Source organism: Meles meles, chromosome 8, assembly GCF_922984935.1.
Source record: "Meles meles chromosome 8, mMelMel3.1 paternal haplotype, whole genome shotgun sequence".
In the NCBI taxonomy this organism is placed as follows: Eukaryota; Metazoa; Chordata; class Mammalia; order Carnivora; family Mustelidae; genus Meles; species Meles meles.
Window position 1 is genome coordinate 90485392 of NC_060073.1, and position 19558 is coordinate 90504949.

The 19558-nt window shown below is 53.6% G+C and overlaps 1 protein-coding gene across 4 annotated transcripts in view; it reads left to right on the forward strand.

The window, feature by feature from the left end:
* Positions 1–640: 640 nt before the first annotated feature.
* Positions 641–19558, forward strand: part of IGSF9B (immunoglobulin superfamily member 9B) — a 51797-nt gene continuing 32879 nt past the window's right edge. For all 4 annotated transcript variants that reach the window (XM_046015444.1, XM_046015446.1, XM_046015447.1 and 1 more), the window contains exons 1-4: positions 641–889; positions 12049–12246; positions 14067–14213; positions 19389–19540. In XM_046015444.1, coding sequence (XP_045871400.1) covers positions 826–889; positions 12049–12246; positions 14067–14213; positions 19389–19540 — 561 coding nt within the window. In that variant the 5' untranslated portion in view covers positions 641–825. The remainder of the gene's footprint in view (positions 890–12048; positions 12247–14066; positions 14214–19388; positions 19541–19558) is intronic.

The window sequence follows — 19558 nt, forward strand, 5'->3', positions numbered from 1 at the left end:
GTTTGACTTAACATCACGTTTGGGTTGAAGGGGGCGTATTGCCGAGGGAAGAATATCCGTGTGTGGAAAGGAGTGGGGGAGGGTATCCCGTGACCTCTTTGAAAAGATCTCCAGCGAAGGACGTTCCCTAGCTTTCCCAGGCAGCCTGTTCCTGGGTTTCCCCATCATTGAATCAGCATCTTTCTCCAGGGAACAGCTTTTTGCTGGTTAAAAACCGGATGTTGGGTTTCCTGGGTGGGCGGGGGCGACGTCCCCTCGGACCTGTCTGGGGGTAATTGAGATTCCCGGGGTCCCGTTTGCAAGCCCGAGAAGCTACCATTCCGTTCACCAGAAACTTGCCATGCAGTGTGAGCAGAGAACAGAACAGAGCGGAGACGCTACAACGCCTTCTCCCTGGCAATGCGCATGATTCTGCGGCTCTGTGCTCGCCACACTTCAACGCACCTTGAAATGGGCTCGCCTCCTTCGCGTCGCGACGGACAGACATTCGAGCCAATCGGCCCCCAGGCCTGCGAGCAGTGTCCAATGGGAGGACGGCGGGGGCGGTCCCGGAGGCCCGGCCTGGCTAGGCTTCACCGTGGAGCTGGCTGCGCTCTGCCTGGGCTAGTAGTGCAGGTGCCGCTGCGCCGGGGGCCGGGGAGGCTGCGCGCCGAGCCGAGCGGAGCCGGGGAGGGATGGAGAGCGGGCCGCCCGGGCTGCAGGAGCACCGGCGCGGGGCGTAGGCGGGCGCGAGCGGGCGTGAGCAGGCGCTCGGGCGCGAGAAGTGTGCGGGCGCAGGAGCACTTTGCGATAGGATGAGGCTCTTGGCTGGCGCGCGGTAGTACTATGATTTGGTATGTGGCCACTTTGATAGCAAGTGTGATCAGCACCCGAGGTCTTGCGGCTCAAGGTGAGTTGAAGTGCAGCGCCCCTCCTCTGGCCCTCCCCGGCGCTTTCAGCCCTTTCTTCCCCGCTTGGGGCTCCCCGGCCCGGCCAAGCACTGCACCTTCGCCGGCGAGGTTCCTGTTCCAGCGAGGCGCGCTCCGGGGCACTGCCGGGAAGGGCTGGGGGCCGCGGGCCGGAGGGGCCGGGCGGGTAAGCGGCCCGAGTCCATACGCTGCCGGGAACTCGGGAAAAGATCTTAGGATCCGGGTCGACTTCGCCCACCTTCGGCCCCAGGACTTCATACCAGTGTGCCAAGACAGGTGCTCTTTACCGGAGCAGCAGTCTCTTCTAGCGCTGGGGAGTCGGCGGCTTTCCTAACTCCGGCTGCCGGGGAGTTTGCGGGTCTTTGGGTAGGCTGCAGCACGCTCGAGCCCCGCGCAGCGCCACCGTTCCGCAGACGAGCCCTTGCAGGGAGGCGCGACCCAAAGCCTTGGGACTCTTGGCACCCACCGCTAGCTAAACGGACAGGTTTCTGGGCCCGGCGCGCATCCCCCGCTCCAGCTCACACCCCTTCCGATCACACATCTGGCAGCTGGGAATTGGATCCCCTCGAGGGGCATGGGGCGCACGGAGCCGGGAGAGGGAAGAGCTGGTTAAGCGCTTGAGTCCCTCCGCGGGCTCCGAGCAGGAGTGTTTGCTTTAGCCTACCCCTGCCAGGTGCCCGCGCCTGTCTTAGCCGCACCTGGGCCCGGGCCAGGCAAAAGTTCCCTGGGAGCCGGCCGCAGCCCGGCAGACCCCACGCTGTTCCCCGCTGTGAGGTAGAACTGGCTGGTGGTGAGGACGGCGGACTAGGGGTCCCCTCTGCTCCGTCTCCTAGCGGAGGGAGGTTTTTCTTATTCTGATTTTCCCTGTCTGAGCTGGGGGATGAGACAAGACGCAAGCCATCGAGTTGGGTGATGCGTGCGTGAGCGCGCGCGCTTTTGCTTTGGAGACGGGCAAAGCGACCCACGAGCCTCTGGGTGGCACCCCAGGCTCTCGGCCCTTGTATGGAAGTAGGAGCCAGCCTGGAGGGTGCTAGGACTCTGAGCTCACTGTTTCCAGCACGCAGACACGACTCCGCTGAGGGCAAGTTCACGAAGCCGGCATGAGTGGAGAGCCGGGAGAGAACCGGTTGGTGGGTGGTAATCAGCTGGGAGGACCCCGCGATGAGAGACCCCGCTCCCAGCCGCCCTAGGGTAGAGGGGATCGCGGGAGTGCCTTTTACAGCCAGGGTTCTCTGCTTCTCTTGGTGTGTGTAGGGGGAGAGGGGAGTGATTTGAAAAAGTTTCTAGAACGGAATGGCTTCCAAGCTATTTGAGGAAGGGAGTGAGTCTAAAAACCGGAGCAGAGGAGGGCGAAATAAGGGTGATTTTGTTAAATGGTATGTTGACTTGGGTGGTTTAAAAGCTCCATTTGTCAGGTGGGAACACTGAGGCTTGGAAGATTCAGAAGCTTATGGAGTGGGGGTGGGTGTGGGGTGGGTCCAGTTGTGTATGAGAATCTGCCCTTAGCCTCAGCCTCCTCCTTTCCCCTATGTTCTTGTAGTCTTCCAGTGCCCTGGTTCTCCTCCCCTCCAGGTTTTGGTACATTCCTGCTATGGGACTGTCGCTGAAAGCACAAAAGGAGCTGCTGGGATCTTTGAGTAAAAAAGAGACACTGAAAGGAGGCTCTGAAATAGCCTCCACCCTGAGAAGTCAGGGTGAGGGTAATGGACTTTGTGCAAGTTTAAATACAGAATAGAGGCAAATGGGTTTATATTGCAGCAACACGCAGAATGGCCAGACAGAAGGAAGGACTTCCCAGTATGGAAGGTTTTTGGGCATGAAGGTTATACCCTCTTTCTGGGTGTGGAGAGGTCCTTCTGTCTGGGATGGCTTGATCTGCACCCTTGAGCCTGCCACCCTAATTGGTCTTGGGGTCCTTTTAGCTTAAAAAGACTATTTGTATGCTGGTTAAGGGCCTAGGTATAGAGTCAAATGATCTGGTTTCAAATCCTGGCTCTGCCACTTGCTGGCCCTGTGACCTTGGACAAGTTGCTTAGCCTTTTGAATGTCACTTGCCTCAGTGGAAGATAGGATTAACAGTATGAGCTTGTAGGGTTTTTTGGTGAACATTAGTACTGTAAAGAAATGAATGACTACCTGATGTATAGTAAGTGCTCAATAAATGTTAACATTATTATTATAATCAGTGTCTCTGGGGTTCCAGACCCCTTCTCAGCTTCTTTCCCTTGGACCATTCAGGGCATTGGGAGCTGGAAATGTCTTGAGGGAAGCTCAGAAGGCTGACCCTTTTAGGAACCAAGTACCCTTTCACCGGCTGACCTTGTCTGGGGAGAACCTCTTGTTCTTCTGAATCCCAGGGAGGTGAGCAGAGGGTGTGCAGATCTCAGGACTGCTTGGAAATCCTTTCAAAGATCTGCAGAACTGGGAGTTTTGTCAGTGGCCATAGGCTTGTGGGAAGGATGCAGGAAACCCAGGAGGCAAGCAGGTCATAGCATTGCAGCATCTGGAGGGAGGGAGGGGAGACCTGTGTGGCAGGTTTTTGCTCACATGGGAAATACCAGCCACTGTTCAAATGCTGGCTCTGCGTGAGAGCTCAGCTGTTCTCTGACTGGCAGAGGCAACTTCTGGGGGAGATTCCTGCGAGGTAGGGACTTGAAGATGCCACCTTTAGGGTTTGGCTGAAGCAGGGGTTGCTCTATCAGAGGGTAAAAGGGAATGGGCTCTTAGGCAGTGTCAGGTTGGGACAGAGTTAGGATGGGTTCCTCTTTTGACCCTGATCATGTGTGTCTGGAAGGTGATAAAGGTCAGTGGAGAGGTTGGGGAGGGTATGGAGAAGATAGGTATCTGGATTCTGGGAGATGGTAACTGGAGACTCAGCAACCCAGACTGAGCAAGCTTGGGGGAGGACCCTGGGCCCTGCTGGGATGACTCTGGGCCTGGCATAGAGGAGGAGTCTGAGCCTTTATTACCAAGGCTGCCTCCTGTCCACCACAGATTCTTTGGTTGGATTATCCCTATCTACAGTGTACCCAAACCAAGAGGGGTTCTGACTCAGATCCTGCTGGTAGAGTGCCCTTTACTCTCAGCCTGGCCTTGACCCTCCATTCTCCCTTTGCCGAAGAAGATGGGAAGGAGGATGTGTAGATCAGGAGGCTGCTAACAAGACCCCATGGGCAGTCCATCAGCAAAGAAGGACTCTGTTCAGCAAGTGGCCAAGTGGTATGTGTGTGTGTGTGTCCCCTGCACATACACCAAAGACGGGGGTGTGTCTGGCAGCATGCATCCTGGGAGAAGCTGAGGAGGGGATGTGTCGGAAAGGGCATGGCAGAGGGGCAGTGGGAAGAATCAGCTTTCAGCTCCTGGCCCGAGGCCCAACATGCGCCAGACTTGGAGTAGGCAGGTCCCAGAGCTGGGTGGTTTCATGTTTGTGGCTCTGAGACAGAAAGTTGGGATCTGGTTACCCAAGGAGCAGAGGCTGCCTAGCTGGGAAGATGCTGAAACTCAGAATCTCTCTGCTCCTCCCTTTTTCCTGGCTCCTGGCACTGCTCTCCTGATGCCTGCATTTTCTCTTCCCTCTGCCCACCCCAGCTAGGGTGCAGCTCTCAGAGTCTGGCCTGCTGCTCTGTCTTCTCCCTTGGCCCTGTCTTTCTCAGCCCTGCTGGCTGCTTGCTCCTCTCTCCCAGCCTTCTTGTGTGCTGGGGGCAGGGGTGGGGGGCTCTGTGTGTGAGGGTGGGGAGATAAAGGAGGAGGTGATGTGAAGGTGGGGAGATCAAGGGGGCTAGGCCTGAGATTTAACACACTTGTGTTCCTCTTGAAAGTCTCCTTCCTCACCAGACACATCCTATGACCTTCTCTGGCTGGGGCCTAGGGTCTCAGGGGCCAGTTTCCTTCTGTCTGCTGCCTAGGATGGGTTAAGCAGCTTTTGTGAAGGGTCGATCTGAATTATGAAAGGAGCTGTAATTGGTGTGAGCTGTCTACAGATGTGTGCATATGCCTGTATAGGTGTGCACGTTTGCACATGTGTGTATACATGCCTGTGCTTCTATGTGTGCATGTGTGTGCACATACCCTTATGTGTGTGCATGTTTACTTGTGTGCTTGCAAGCATATGTGTAGAATGCAGGAGGGCAGGGAAGAGTTGGGCTCCAGGCACGACGTGGGGAATCACTCCCCTCCAAGTGCTGTGGTTGGCAGCGAGACTCCACTCAGAGCAGACACCTTACTTTCCTCATCCCCCCGCTTTGCACCTGAGTCTAGGCAGCCCAGAAGTTTTTGAAGTTGGAGGCTCAGCTCAAGGGCTGTATTGAAAGATACCTGAGGTCCCTGAGAGGAAGCCTAAAGGGGGGTGGGGGGATAAATCCAGGCAGAGCTCCAGGGGACATAGAAAATGGGCCTGTCTTGCTACAGTGGGCTCTGGCATCAGTTCCCTGTTAACCCAGTGCACTCTGGAGTCGAGAAGTGGCTGGATCCCTGGGGAGATGGGAGAGGGTGCTGGGGCTGCAGAGGCAGCTTGTAGCTGGCCCCCTCTGGGGCACTGCCCACGGGTGCCAGCTTGGTCTGCCCGAGGCAGCTGACCTATTTTTTGGTAGGAATCTTCCTGCTTTTCTGTTCTCTCTTGCGTGAATAAGCAGGAGACTGGTGAGCAGAGACAGGGCCTCTGTAAGGGTTTTGGAGAACAATTCCATGTGAGTCAAAGCTGGGGGGGGGGGGCGTGCCAGCCAGCCTAACTGTCCTCTGAGGAGAGAGGGGACTGGGACAGTCCCTCAGTCTGTTGTATCCCCGGGTCCTCACCACCCTTCTGGTCCCAGGCACCCACCCACCCAGAAGGTCAGTGGCAGATAGCTTGCACACAGGCTCGCCTTCACAAATTGTATGAGGTGAGCCTCTGTCCTCATTTTCTGGCTTCAGAGTAGAGAATGCTGGTGCTTCACTATGAGTATATATGGAGCTTCCGTTTCCTACTTCCCTGTCTTGTCTTACCTGAGGAGAGGAAGGTGGCCTGGTGCAGACAGAGCCCACGGTGCCCTCACCTGTCTGGACCTGCCTGCCTGCTGGCTCTGGAGTACACGCATGCACTTGGCCATGCGTGAGTGTGCAGGGTGCAAGCCTCCACCATGTGGCGGGGTGTGGGGGTGGGGTGTGGCTTTGCCTTTCTGCCTAGGAGCCATTAAAGGAGCAGAGCGGAGGTTGAATTACTGACTGCTTCCTGTCAGTGGCTCATGGGGAAAAGGCTCTTGGAAATACAATCTAGCTGAGAGCAAATTAAGGTTGCTAATAGCATCGCTGCCTCGTGGGCTGCTGAGGGGAGCTCAGCCAAGAGGGTTAGGAAGGAGAGGCACCCGCAGGAGGAAGGAGGCCTGCAGTTCCTGCCCCTCCCTCCCCAGTGCCTTGCTCTTTGAAAGATGGGAAGCTTTCCTGGCTAGGGCCCATCTGGGCTCACCTGACCTCTGATTTCCCACCCTGAGAGGTTTGATGGGGAGTGGGACCTGAAAGGGCTGTGAGGACACTGATGGGGAGACCATGGAAGGACTTTTCTGAGAGCCTGCCTAGGCTGGATATGGGGGCCCTTGCTGGAGGCAGAATGATGGCCAGATGACTGCTAGCCCACCTGCCTTCTGGAAAGAACAAGGACATGGCCAGATGTTTTGGTCCTGTGTCCATCTCACACTCAGTAGTGTTCGTTGCTCTGGGCAATAGGGAGTCTGTCCTCTGCCTTCCTCAGGCCATCCCTCTGGGTGTGTACTGCTGTGGGAGGCTCCCTGGAAGCCTGAGTCCTGGGCTTCCTGGAATCTCCTGGAGCCTCCTGGCTTGTTGGGGAGGAGCGATTGGGGGACTATTGGGGGCTGTGCCTTTTTTGGACTCAGCAGGGATTATTTTTAGGCTGGCAGATGGAGGTGGCGGTGGCTGTCGCTGGTATTATTAGACAACAGGCCTGTGGTTTGGGAGTCTGGTGCCCAGAGGAGGAGGGGGAGGGGGACCAGGAGGAGGAGGAGGAGGAGGAGGGGGATCAGGAGGAGGAGGGGGTGGAGGAAGGGGCGGAGGAGGGGGTGGAGGAAGGGGAGGAGGAGGAGGAGGAGGAACAACAAGAACAGGAGGCTGCAGTAAGGACTTGTGCTCATGAATCATGGAGGCTGCTGCTTACCCTGAGGTTTTCCCTTACCACAGCCACTACTAGACCTAGCCACAGACTGCAGAGTGATGCTGAGCCCAGAACCAGTCAGAGAGCACCAGCTGCGTCCCACAGCAGGCCCACTGTGTCTTCCTTCTCTGGTGGAGGACTGAGCAGAGTGTGCCGATGGGAGGGACTGCCCTCTGACTCAGGGAGGAAAGGGGCGGGGTGCTGTGTCTGGGATGCAGTGCGGGAGAGGCCTTAGTGCCTGGGCCTGTGGTCCGACAGGATGGTGTCCCTGAGTGTGGGCAAAGAGGAGACATGGCAGCTGGAGCCTGTCTCCCCCACCTGTCCCTGAGTGACTGCTGAGCCAGGTAGCCTCCCAGTTTGCTCATTTGTGAAGATGAGCTGGTAGTAGTTCTGTCAGGTGGGCATTGTGAGCACTACGGGAAATTTGTGGTACATGCCCGCCCGTCCCAGAGCCTGGTATGCGGTAGCTGTTTAGGGGAAGTTAGGTTGCCTGACAGCCAAAGCTTTTCCTCCTCAGGCTCTTACACCTTCTCAGGCATTTAGAGTGTTTTTCATTCTCAGGTGCCCTTCCTCCTGCAGCCCTGCCCTGGTGGAAGAGCCCCAGGCTGTGAGTGTCAGGCACAGGAGCCATGCCAGGGCCTGGATCCTCATGGTTCTATGCTCATGAGGGATTCAATGGCAGCCTGAACTTGGCTGCCCACCGGGCACCACCTGGCATAGAGAGCAGGGGATTTGTACCCTATGGGCTTCTCAAAAGGTCAGCCAGACAGCAGGGGCTACCTTGTCCTTCTTTGCTCTCCTGCTTTCTCTTCCCTATCCCGGTAAAACAAATCTAGAGTGGGTTGGGCAGAGCCCCAAAATGCAGATTTGCTCTGCTCAGGGGACTGCTGTTTCTTGCCTCCTCTAAAACGGGTATGCAGAATCCAGGGCATCTCAGGCCTCCTGCCGCCCTCACCCCTGCAGATGCCCGTTTCCCCTTTGAGGTCGGAGCCTCATCTCTAGGGGCTGCTGTAGGTTTCTTTGGTGGGGAAAGGGCCTGGGGGTGTCACCCCTCTTGCAGCCCCTCCTCACCCAGGTCACTATCAGTCCTTCCCTTCCCCTCCCTCCCTCCCTCCCCCTCTCCCTTCATCCCCCCCCCCCCCCCTTCTTGCTCCCTTCAGAACTGGTGGGCAGTTACTCCAGTCAGTCCTGCTGGGGAGAAGTCCACTTGCTCCCTGAAGGAATCACCTCCATTCTGTCCTCCTTCTGGTTCTGGGGTCCTTTGAAGGCCTGTGTCTCTGTGTCCCCTGTGCCCCAAAGTTCTCTCTCCTGCCCTGGGCTGGGTTCTACCTGTGTCCAGTTTGCACTGTGCCCATCCCTGCCTCTCTCTCCTTCCTGGTTTCTTGAGTCTCTTTCACTCCTTGATTTGGGTTTGGTGTCCTCCTGGGTCAGAGTTTATCTCTGCTCCACCAAGCCCCTCTTCCCTTTTTACTGCCTGCTTGTTTACTTTTTCTTTCTTGCTTTGAGCTTTTCTGGGGAATGTGTTTTATTAGACATGCTTTGGCTCAGAAAGGATCAGGCTTAGGAAGAAGCGCTTGTAGGTGGCGAGTGAGAGTGGTGTGTGTGTGTGTGTGTGTGTGTGTGTGTGTGTTGAAGAATTGAGGAAGCTGATAAATATTTTAGGATTCAGGGGCACCTACGTGGCTTAGTCAGTTAAGCATCTGCCTTTGACTGAGGTCATGGTCTTGGGTCCTGGGATGGAGCCCTGGGATCAGCAGGGAGCTTCCCCCTCTCCCTCTGCTGCTCCTGCTTGTGGTCTCACTCTTGTTCTTTCTCTCTCTCAAATAAATGTAATCTTAAAAAACAATATTTTAGGGTTCAGAAACCCAGGAGGGTTGGACCGAGAGGGCCTCCTACCCCTCTACTTTCTTCTTGGGAAACACCCTCTCTTTTTGCCTTGATTAGAATCTTTGTGATGCTTATCTCACCGAGTCCCCTCTCCTTGGTTGAAAGGGTCCTTACACAGAGAGGAGGGGTGGGGTTGACTGGCTCAAGAGGGCCGACCTTGGATTGGGTGCTCAGTCCTGAGCCCAGGGGCCGGCTAGGGGGTGGGGGTGGAAACCTGGAGCCAACACCAGTGCTGGGGGAGGTGTGAAAGAGGCTGCCTCATTGCCATGCGGTGAGAATGAGGCAGCACTGAGCAGCAGGCATTGTGGGGACCCATTTCAGAGCCAACCCACCTCCTTGCATTGCCCCCTAGAACCCTGAACCCCGGGAGCTGGGGAGCTACAGAGTCAAGCTTTGCTGCTGAAGGTGGGCAGCTGCCTGCTCAGCAGTGCTGGCCTTTTCCTCACAGCCTCTTCCTCTTGCCTTGGGCTTCGGGGGGCTATAGCCCAGGGAAGAAGCCCCCTGCTGTGGACAGCCTGTCTCCCCCATGTCTCCCCTACACCTAGTAACCAGGCCCTGGAATAACTCCTTCCTCTTCCCTAGGCTCCAGTATTTCCTCTTTCACCTCCTGGAAATTCTGCCTGACACACATTCATATATGCATGCACACAGTTGCATACACACATATACACACACATGCACACACACATTCCGCCACACACACACTCATCCTTGTCCTTTTGCTAAGAGCTACACATATGCACATATTACATTCATACACACTCGTACATCCTTTTACCGAGAACTACTCGCATGCACACAGACTCTCACATGCATACACACGTTGCTCCCCCTGCTTGCTCATGGTGCCCGCTGTTTGCCCATTCTGAGTCCAGGATCAGCCTTTGTGCTCCTGGAGGCTGGGAGGCAGGTTCTGTCCCTCTCTAGGTACCCCTGGGGTTGTGGGGGAGGGGCTTGCTGCAGCTGAGCTCTCTCCTTGCTTTCCCTGAGGGGTTGGAATTCAAACTAGCCTGAAGCAAGGTTGGGGGTGGGGGAATTGGGAAACCTGCTGGGGCCTCAGGCAGGTGAGTGCAACACTCTGCTCTGCTCCAAAAATACTCTGTGATCTTAGCTCTTTCTCTAGAAAACAGTGATGTCACCAGTAGCCAATCAGCTTCTAGAAGAGCTTGCCTCCTCCTCCTTCCGCAACTTAGGGAGGAGAGGCAAAGGGGGATGGGGAGGGAGAGAAGGAGAGACACAGAGATGAACAGACAGCATGTAGGCAGACATGGAGAGAAATGCAAACACAGAAACGTAAGCACACAGAGGTCCCTCCACACAGGAAAGCTGGCAAAACCCCTTCTCGGTGCATAGGCAAGGGAAATCCACATATTTCCCCCAATACACACACACAGACACACATACTGATAGAGACATGTAAACTGAGAAAGACTGACAAGTGGAAGCATTCACATAGAGTGAGAGCTAAAGAGGAAAAGACAGAGACAGAGACTGGAAGAGAGACAGAATGGCGCAGAGAGACATGGAAAAGGAGTAGGAGAGCGACTTCCGTCTCAGAGCCAGAGAGACAGAGGAGGAGTCAGAGAGACAGACATGCAGAAGGGGCCAGAGATGCAGGGGCATGGAGGAAAAGAGAGAGATGAGAGAAGGAGATGGGCAGGAGCACACAGGGGTCAGAGATGCAGTAAGAGTCAGATGCAGAGGACCACAACAGATAGGCAGACAGACAGGGATAGAAGGACAGGCGGGTGCCATTCTTCCGGGCATATTTTCTGTGGTGGGAGGACCCATCAGCTCTTGGCTTTGCGCCTCTAGTAGAGCAGCTGCTGTCCTTGGTGCTGCCTGGAGGGGCCCAGCAGGGACTGGGAAGGGAAGTGAGTTTGGATGGGGAGAGCTGTGGTCTAGTCCAGAGTTGTGTTGGGTAGTGTGAGGGAAAGCCGAGGGAGAGGCTTCTCCAGGCTGTCCCTTTCACTGGGAAACAAGCTGGACAAGGTGACTTTGTGGGCATGGAGTCCTTGTGTGGGAGGGAGCAGTTTCAGGCTGAAGGTGGGGATGGCACGCCTCCTGTAGGGGCTCAGGAGCAGGCTGCCAGGCTAGAGAAGCCCTGCCTGGGTTAATCTGTCCTCTGTGTCCTCCAGCTTGGGGGTGGGGTTGGGGTGGGTCTCTCTCTCCACATTGCCCTCCCCATGCCAAGTGGATGGGTGCGTCCTATCCAGCTGTGTGTTTTAATCACTGCCAAAGGTGGGATGATTTCCCCTTAGCTGGCTGAGCTCAGCAGTCCCAAGGGCCCCGCTCTGTCCCCAGCATCCTGCTATCCTAGTGGCCATGTCTGGGGCTTAGAAATTGGAGGGTTAGAGGCCCCTCCTGCTCCCCTCTCTGAAGCAGGTGCAGTGGGGCAAGGGAGGAGGGGCCTGGAGAGGCCAGTCAGGCCTGTGGGGTTTTCCCTCTGGTGTTGCCATGAGCAGCCTCTGCTCAGCTTGTTAGGGATTCCCCTGCTCCTGTATGGAGTACTCTTGTTTTGTGCTGTGAACATCAGGCTGAGCTGGGGGTGGGGCGTAGGAGGAGGCTGGCTCTGCGGTTCCTACCAGGCTCTGGTGGGAAGCATCCAGTACAGGAAGAGATTCCATATTTATACTCTCGACTACAGCAGGCCCCTGTAGCCCAGGCTGTGAGTCTGCACAACGAGGTGGAGGCCCCCTCCACTTTCTCAGTAGCCAGACCTCTTAGAATGGTGGTGGGGGGTGGGGGGTGGTGTGCAGTGGGGGAGGATATGGTTATGGCTGTGCTCCTTGGGATTTAGGGAGGGAAGGTTTGGCTTGCAGGACTGGAAAAAACTGCTTCCTTCTCTTCTCCCCCCTTTCTTCCCCATCTCAGGTTCATGGATACCTAGGGCTCCCAGGACTGTGGAGATATGAGTAGGGAGGGGGGATAAAGGGGTTCAGGGTACACTGTGGACCCTCTGGGGAGTGACTGAGCTCCTTTTCAGGAGGAGGACTGGGTGGCCAGCTGGACTTGGGAATGGGAGTGGATGGGCAGGGGGCTGCCTCTTGGGCTGCTGGGGCAGGATCTCCTTGTCACCTCCCTTTGTGCATCCTGACTTTGCTGACCCACTAGCTGCCCACGGCCTACGAGAGGAGCCCGAGTTTGTGACCGCAAGAGCCGGTGAGGGTGTGGTCCTACGATGCGACGTGATTCATCCGGTGACGGGACAGCCTCCACCCTATGTCGTGGAGTGGTTCAAGTTTGGGGTGCCCATCCCTATCTTCATCAAGTTTGGCTACTATCCACCTCACGTGGACCCTGAGTATGCAGGTAAGGTCTAGGCTGCAGGGGCTCCCCCTGCCCCACCCTACCATCTCTTCTCCCGGTTTTAGCACGGCTGGCATCTCTCAGTGGTCATGGTCACTGTTCCTCCTGCCTATCTCTCTGTTGCCACTTCTCTTTTTACAACTGGTCTGTTATCTGTGCTGCACAGTCTCTGCCTCTTTCCTTCCATCCTTCAGACTTCCGTAGGTTTTAATTAAGTGGTGGGGAGGAGAGGGACGACGTGACGCAGACACAAACATCACAGCACAGTTAGGGATGTGCAGGGGCAGGAGCAGTGGTAAGGACAGGGAAGCCTACAGAGCCCACATGTAGGACAGCAGGACTGCACTGAAGGGCAGCTCTGTGCAGGAAGAAGCTGAGTCAGAGCCCTGCTGCCCTTGGCCAGGCATGCTGGCAGCAGCTGTGGAGTTTGCTGTGTCTGCCTTGGCCCACTCCCTCCCTCTGGCTCTGAAGTTGGGACCTCATCCCATCCCTGAGCGGAAGCAAACATTGGGGCTAGTTCATGCCATAGCGGTGGGCACCTGCTTTCTACCTCCTCTGCCACGCCAGCCTCCCTCCTCCGGGTGCCCTGGGTGTCTTGCTGTTCAGTTGCTCCTGCCAGCAGGTGCCTCACTCTGAGTCACTGCCAATGCCTGACCACCAGCCTGCCTGGCTGGAGGAAGAAGAGTGTGGGGTGTGTACGTGTGCTTATGTGAACGTGAGTGTGAGCATGTGTGTGTGTGTGCATGAATGCATGTGTGTGCTGGGGTTTTCAAAGGAAGGCAGGAAGCTGGCAGACCTTGCTTTTATCTTTACTTCTGGCTCCTGAGGTCTGAATTGCATTTCTCCCAGAAGGTTCCATTTCTCTCTCTCTCCCTCTTGGACCTATCTCTTATTCTCTTTTTGGTTGTGGTTGGTTTTGACATTCTGGTCTTTAGGCAGATTGCCAGTATTGAGACAAGATGAAAACAGAGACAGTGGTGGCATTGGAGTGAGGGGTGAGCTAAGGTGGTGGGTGAGAGAGGGGTGGCCCTGAGGGCTGCTCCTCATCCTGGACTCCCATTCTGCATGGCTCCTGCTGCATCTCTTACCTTACCATCACCATGAATGAGACAGATATGGCTTCCTAATGGGGAAGAGGATGGAGTTAAGGAGAGTAGCTGGGGTGGGGAGGGGCTTTGCTCTGCTTGCCAGTCCTATCCTCATTCTCAGGCTTATGGGCCCTAGTGTTGCAGCTCCTGGGGACATTGGGCTCTGGCTAGATAAGCAGTCTGTCTGGCCTGGGCAGCAGGACTGGGAGGGGAACCCCACCCCTCTGGTCCCTGCGTGCCCTCCATCTGCTTTATCATAGGGAAGCCTGGCAGACAGGTGCAGGGGGTGAGGACCCAGGGGGGAGAGGGATGTCACTCAGCCTGAAATGAGGTTCAGGGGTCTGCTCTAGGGTCCCCTACCTCACCCTCTTCTGTTTGTACCGTTGTTCCCTCTCTTGCTTCCTCCCACTCTCTTTCTTCCCTCATGCCTTTCCTTTGTCCCAAGAGATCTGTAGCAGGACAGGAGTATTCCAAGGGACTGAAGCTCTTCCCAGTGCCAAACCCAGAGTTACAGTTGCAGCTGGGTGGGGCCAACTGAGGCTGGGAGAATGGCTCCATCGCTGGGCGCCTTTCCCTTTGCCACCTGCTGCCTGGGGTTGGTGCCGGCTGTTAGTTTGGGGCCATGCCATGGGAAATGGTGCGAAGGTTACAATGGGTCATCTGCCTTTGGCGGGTATTGTGCTGCTCACCCCACCCTGATGGCCTCTTGGGCTTTTGCCCACTGTCTTCCTGCAGGCCGGGCAAGCCTTCATGATAAAGCATCCTTGCGGCTGGAACAGGTCCGCTCTGAGGACCAGGGCTGGTATGAGTGCAAAGTGCTCATGCTGGACCAGCAGTATGACACCTTTCACAATGGCAGCTGGGTCCATCTCACCATCAACGGTGCGTATGGGGCTCACTCCTGGGGATGGGTGGGTGAGCAGCCACCTGGAAGGCTACACCCCAAGGACCTGCTTTGGGGAAAGCCTCTTTCCTGACTGTACCATATCCCTGCTCCAAATCTCTGCTGCAAAGAGGAGTCAGCAGGGCTTGGCCCCATTGAGTTAGCAGTTCCCACCTCTTGCTTCCCCCTCAGTTGTCTCCCTAGAGCTTCTGGGGTCAGTGGAGTCACACGGGAGGAGCAGCTCCTCAGGCATGAGGCAGGGTTTGCTGCAGGTGTTGGCATCAGAGCTCCTTACTGGGAGGTCAGAATTTGGTTCTTGAAACCAGGAGGGTTAAGGCTTTGTGGAGGCCAAATTTGTATCTGCTGGCTCCATTTCTCAACCTTGGGAAGGCCCTGCTAGCCCAGGAAATGCCTTCCCACTCTAGCGGGATTCCTGGAGTTCTACCGTGACAGTTTTCCTTTTTAGGTGAATATTTTGGTTCCTTGTTAAATATGTTCATTTGAGTGACATGCAGTGAGGGTCTGTTGTGTGCCTCGCCCACATTAGGTGATGGGAAAACAGTGGTGACGAAGCCCAGACACAGTCCCTGCTTGTACTGGGTTTATTGTCCAAGGAAATATAAGAATCCTGTGAAGAGTAACCATTTTAATGGCTATCAGGTGTTGATAGATCACATGAAATGAATTGGCGTATATGTTGATGCTTTTCAAGTGTTTGCAAAGGCCTCAGGTGAACTGGCCCAGTTCCCAGTGCTGGTGAAGGCTACGGTCTGGGTCTGAGACTGTGACCACACCAGGCACCGGACCTTCGGTGTGTCCCCAGATGGAGAGTCTTTCTTGTGTCCCTGGGAGTCCTTACTTGGGAGGAGATACTCTGGAGGAGCCAGGAGAAGCTGGAACCGTGGAGAAAAATCTGGAGAAGTGGCATATATGCTTTGGATGTGCCACACACAGCTTGGGTCCTTATGGTTGTGATGTCTGTGACTATAGATGCTGTGGGTGGGAGAGAGAAACTGATGTCGTTCCTGGCTTGGAAGCTTCTGATGGTATCAATCTGCTCTGAAGGATGACTCTGTCTGCCCTGTCTTGTGGGGTTGGATCATTCCTCCCATAGGAGTCAGGCCATGCTCCATGGCTTGAGAACCTCTCCAGGGTCCTGAAAGAACAGACTATTTTAGCCAGGGCACTGGTCTCTTAGCCATTGCGGTCCTAGAACAGTGTTGGTCCAGACTGCCCAACCCGTTCAATGCAGTTGGCTCCTGTCAGTTAGTCCCAAGAGACTGGAGGCTTATTTTAAGTCTCCGGTGGGCTGTCCCCACCACACAGCAAGCTTTTGAGTCACCTCCTTTTGATGCCAGCTGTTGTGTGTGCCGAGAATGAAAACTCATCTTAATATTAGCCCAAGCAAAACATAATTAGGAAGGTAAATCAGCTGCTAAAAGCTTCACTGACTGAACACTGAGCCAAGAGTCCCCACGTTGGTTTCTGTCTCTCTAACATCCTTCCAAAGCTGGGTTGAAATCCTGACCCCCTTTTCTTTTCATGTGATCCTCGCAGTGTCCATTCGGTGACCTGAGACATCCGGTGCTCAGAAGGTGCTCACATGACAGCAAAGTAGAATTTGGTTAAGAATTGTGTGTTCTGTTATGTCTCTGCATGCATGAGTGGGAGTTGATTCTTTGAGAATTCCTAATTGCTCAGAGTAGAATGAGCATGGGACTAGACCCTGAGAAGTTTTGGTTTATTTCATGAACTCACTGCATTCATTTCATGAATCGGATAGCTGTAGGATCCCAAGTAAGTCTCTGAGCATCAGCTTCCACTGCCTGTTTGTGGAGGTGTTGTGAGGATCAGATGAAATGCTGTGTGAGAAAGCATCTTGCACAGTGTCTGGAACGTTAATTACATGTGGGTCAGCTGCTGGCCATCCTCTTTCTCAGGAGAGAAAGAAGATGAAATCAGATGAGTGTGTAGTGGCAGGGAGGCAGGAGCATGGGAAGGTCCTCAGACTGGAAGATGCAGAGGACTGTGGTGGTTGGAAAGTCGTTGTCAATTCACAACACATCTTGAATCCTGGCTTTCGTATTTACATGAGTAACGTGTATACCCTGGGCTTGGAGATGAGACTGGAGTGCTCCTTGTAAATCTTGTAAATAAAGAGAAGTAACACACATACACATCTTGAATGTTTTCTCTGTGGCAGGCTCTGAGGACACAGCAGTGGACCTAACCCAGACCTAGCTCTTAAGGAGACTTTCAGAGACAGCAAGTCCAGGGACAATTGTAGTACGGGCTTTGGGAGAACAAAGGAGGGAGAGCTTCTCTGAGGGAATGACTTCTGTGCAGACATGTGACTAGGGAGTTAGCCAGGTGCAGGGGTGGGAGGTACAGAAGGTAGTCCAGGCAGAGGGAACAGCATGCCTGGAAGCCCAGAGAAAGGAGAGTCAGTGCATTCAGGGAGGGAAGGTAGGTTGTTCATAGGGAAGTGTTGGGCAGAATAGCTAAGAATGCTCCCCTCTCTGCCCCAGGCTTCAGAACCAGAGCTTACCATAGAATACTTTGCCCTTACCAAGAAACCTACCTCCCAAATGGGGAGAACAGAAGTGAGAGAACTCTCCCTTTATTCCCCCGCTCCTTTCACCCCGAGTTCTGGGGTACCTTCCAGCATAAATATTTCCATTATGGAAGGAAAGAGTCTGGATTGCCAACATTCCATTGCTTCCAAACTAGAATGTTTAGTGTCAGGCATTTTCTGACAGAGATCACCTTTGGAAAATGAAAGGCCAGTGAAAAATTAGAATTACAAATGGTCTCATTCCCCTTCTGCGTTTTCCTGAAGACCAGTTGGGTGGAAACAAACCCAATTATTCCTTTATCACATATAAAAGACCCAAAAAGCCCAAGCCAAGTCTTGCTTTAGATTGGTGAATTACTTGGAGGAGAGGCCAGCCTGTTTCTAACCTGCACTATTAATTATAGGGCACTTGTAAAAAAAGAATTAAGCCTGGAAATGCAGTTGGCAAGCTAACACCTAATTCTGTAAATAATCGAGAGTCAAACCATTATTTTCCTGAAAACTCGAGATTGTTCAAAGTACTTTCCTGATTAGCACCTAAATAATAAAGTAATTATGTAATTAGTAATTAATTTGTCACTTCAGGATGCAATTTAATTTATTATCTTTTCTTTTAAGCTTGACACCGGAGGTAATAGAAGCTGAGGCTGCATTAGCTATATTTCAAGGGACAGACTTGGCAAGAGGGGCTCTGTTGGAGATGAGCACACATTCCATTTCAGAAGTTGGGATTTCAGAATCTCCGTATAAGGATTTGGAATGGTTTTTGCCATCATTTTTATTGTATTAGATGTTGAATGAGGATTGACATGTTTGCAGGTGTCTATTGTGTATGTTTTGTGTGTGATGAAGTGTGCTTCTTAATTCACTCAGTATCTCCAGTTCCCCCTTTTGCCCACACTAGGCTAAGGGTGTTGGAAATGATTGAAGAAAGCAGTCTTGTCATGATCTTCTTCCTGGGAAGTTTTGTGTGTTTGAATTTGTGTTGGTTTGTAGGTGTATGTATGTGTGTATATTGAGTTCATTCATCCATTCAGCATGTGTTTGTTGTGTGCTCTGTTACATGCCAGGAACTGGGAGAAAAGCTGGGCATGCAGTGGGATTTACAGAAAAGATCTTTGCTCTCAGGGAAAGTCAGTGATCGCTGCTTTAAAGAAAATAAAGCAGTCCAAGGGGGTAGAGAGTACTGGAAGTGCTGCCTTAGATGGGTTGACCACTTAAGGCAGAGGTGGCATTTTAGCAAAATTTTGCATGAACCAAAGGAATAAGGTCTGGGTACAGAGAGGAGGGCAGATGCAAAGGCCCTGATGTTGGACATTCTTAGCACATTCAAGGAAGACAAAGATGGCCAATGGGGCTAGAGCACAGTGAAGGGGGTATGTGGTAGCAGACGAGGTTGGCAGACTGAGGGGGAGGCAAGACCAAATAATGAAGCTCTCTGACTGGTTCTCAGGGCAGCACTGTCTGGAGAGGTGACACCCATCTCAAAGTTTCTCATGGATGCCTCAGAGGTTTCCAGAGAGATGATAATGATAAGAATAATAACAAAATAACCAGCATTTCACACATATTTACATTACAAGATCCCTTTCACAAACTGTCTGACTTACTCCTCATCTCAGTCCTGGAGAGGGACAGATTTAGGTAAAACCCAGAGAGGCTGAGTGACTTGCCCAGGGTTACCCAACAAGTGGCAGGCTAGCACTTTAACTTGATCTTGACCTTTGGGTACCTTAAGATGAGCTAAAAATGTCCTGTCCCAGCCTGGCATAGTGAACCCCAGAGCTGGTGTTCAACAGTGGGGCCCCTCCTTGTCACTTCAAAAGCACTGATAGCCCAACGGGTTAAGATTGACCTGATTGCCTATGCAAGCAGCTCAGACTAATGAGACTGAGTCTCTTAACAGCTGATTATCCAAACAGGATGGGATTTTAGTCAAAACTCCAATCAATGCAAGTCGTGATGTGGGGATAACCTGGCATAATCAGAAGAGAATTGAGAAGGGAGTAGCCTGCAGAGCGGGCTGTCTTTCTGCCTGGACGCAAGAAAGGGTGGAAAGTTTTCTTTGCAGAATCTGGAAAAGTAAGATTCCTTGTAACCATGGCCTGCGGTCTATGTTAGGCCTAGATGACGCTCAGATAGAAGACATCCTGGAAACGGGGAGCCTGGCTGGGCTGAGGTTAAGGAAATAGGCGTATCAGGGATGATCTTGAGGTGAAGGGGGGATGACGGAACAGTTTGGAGCTGTTGGCAAGTGTGTGCAGGCCGTGAGGAAGCTGTCTTGTTTATTGCTCTGTCCTTAGTGCTAAGCATAGTAGCCTCCTTATAGATGCTCAGCAAACATTTGTTTCTTGGAAATTAACCAAGTACAGTAGGAGAAGTTTAGAATTTGCACCCAGCGAGACTGACTTTGAATTTCAGGTCTCTCCTCCCCTGGTAAGACTCATGGGCAGACGATTTTGCCCATCTCCCTCTTCCTTCATTTATCCCAGCACTTTGCAGAGGGTTATCTATGAACACAGTGGAGTGGTGCCTGGCATGTGTGGGTGCTGCACGTGGTGTAGCAGGCTGGCTAACCCCACCCTGGGTCTCTCTGCAGCTCCTCCAACCTTTACAGAAACACCCCCCCAGTACATTGAGGCCAAGGAAGGTGGCAGTGTTACCATGACCTGCACAGCTTTTGGAAACCCCAAGCCCATTGTCACCTGGCTTAAGGAGGGGACACTCCTAGGTGCTAGTGGGAAATACCAGGTAAGTGTGGTTCTCCTT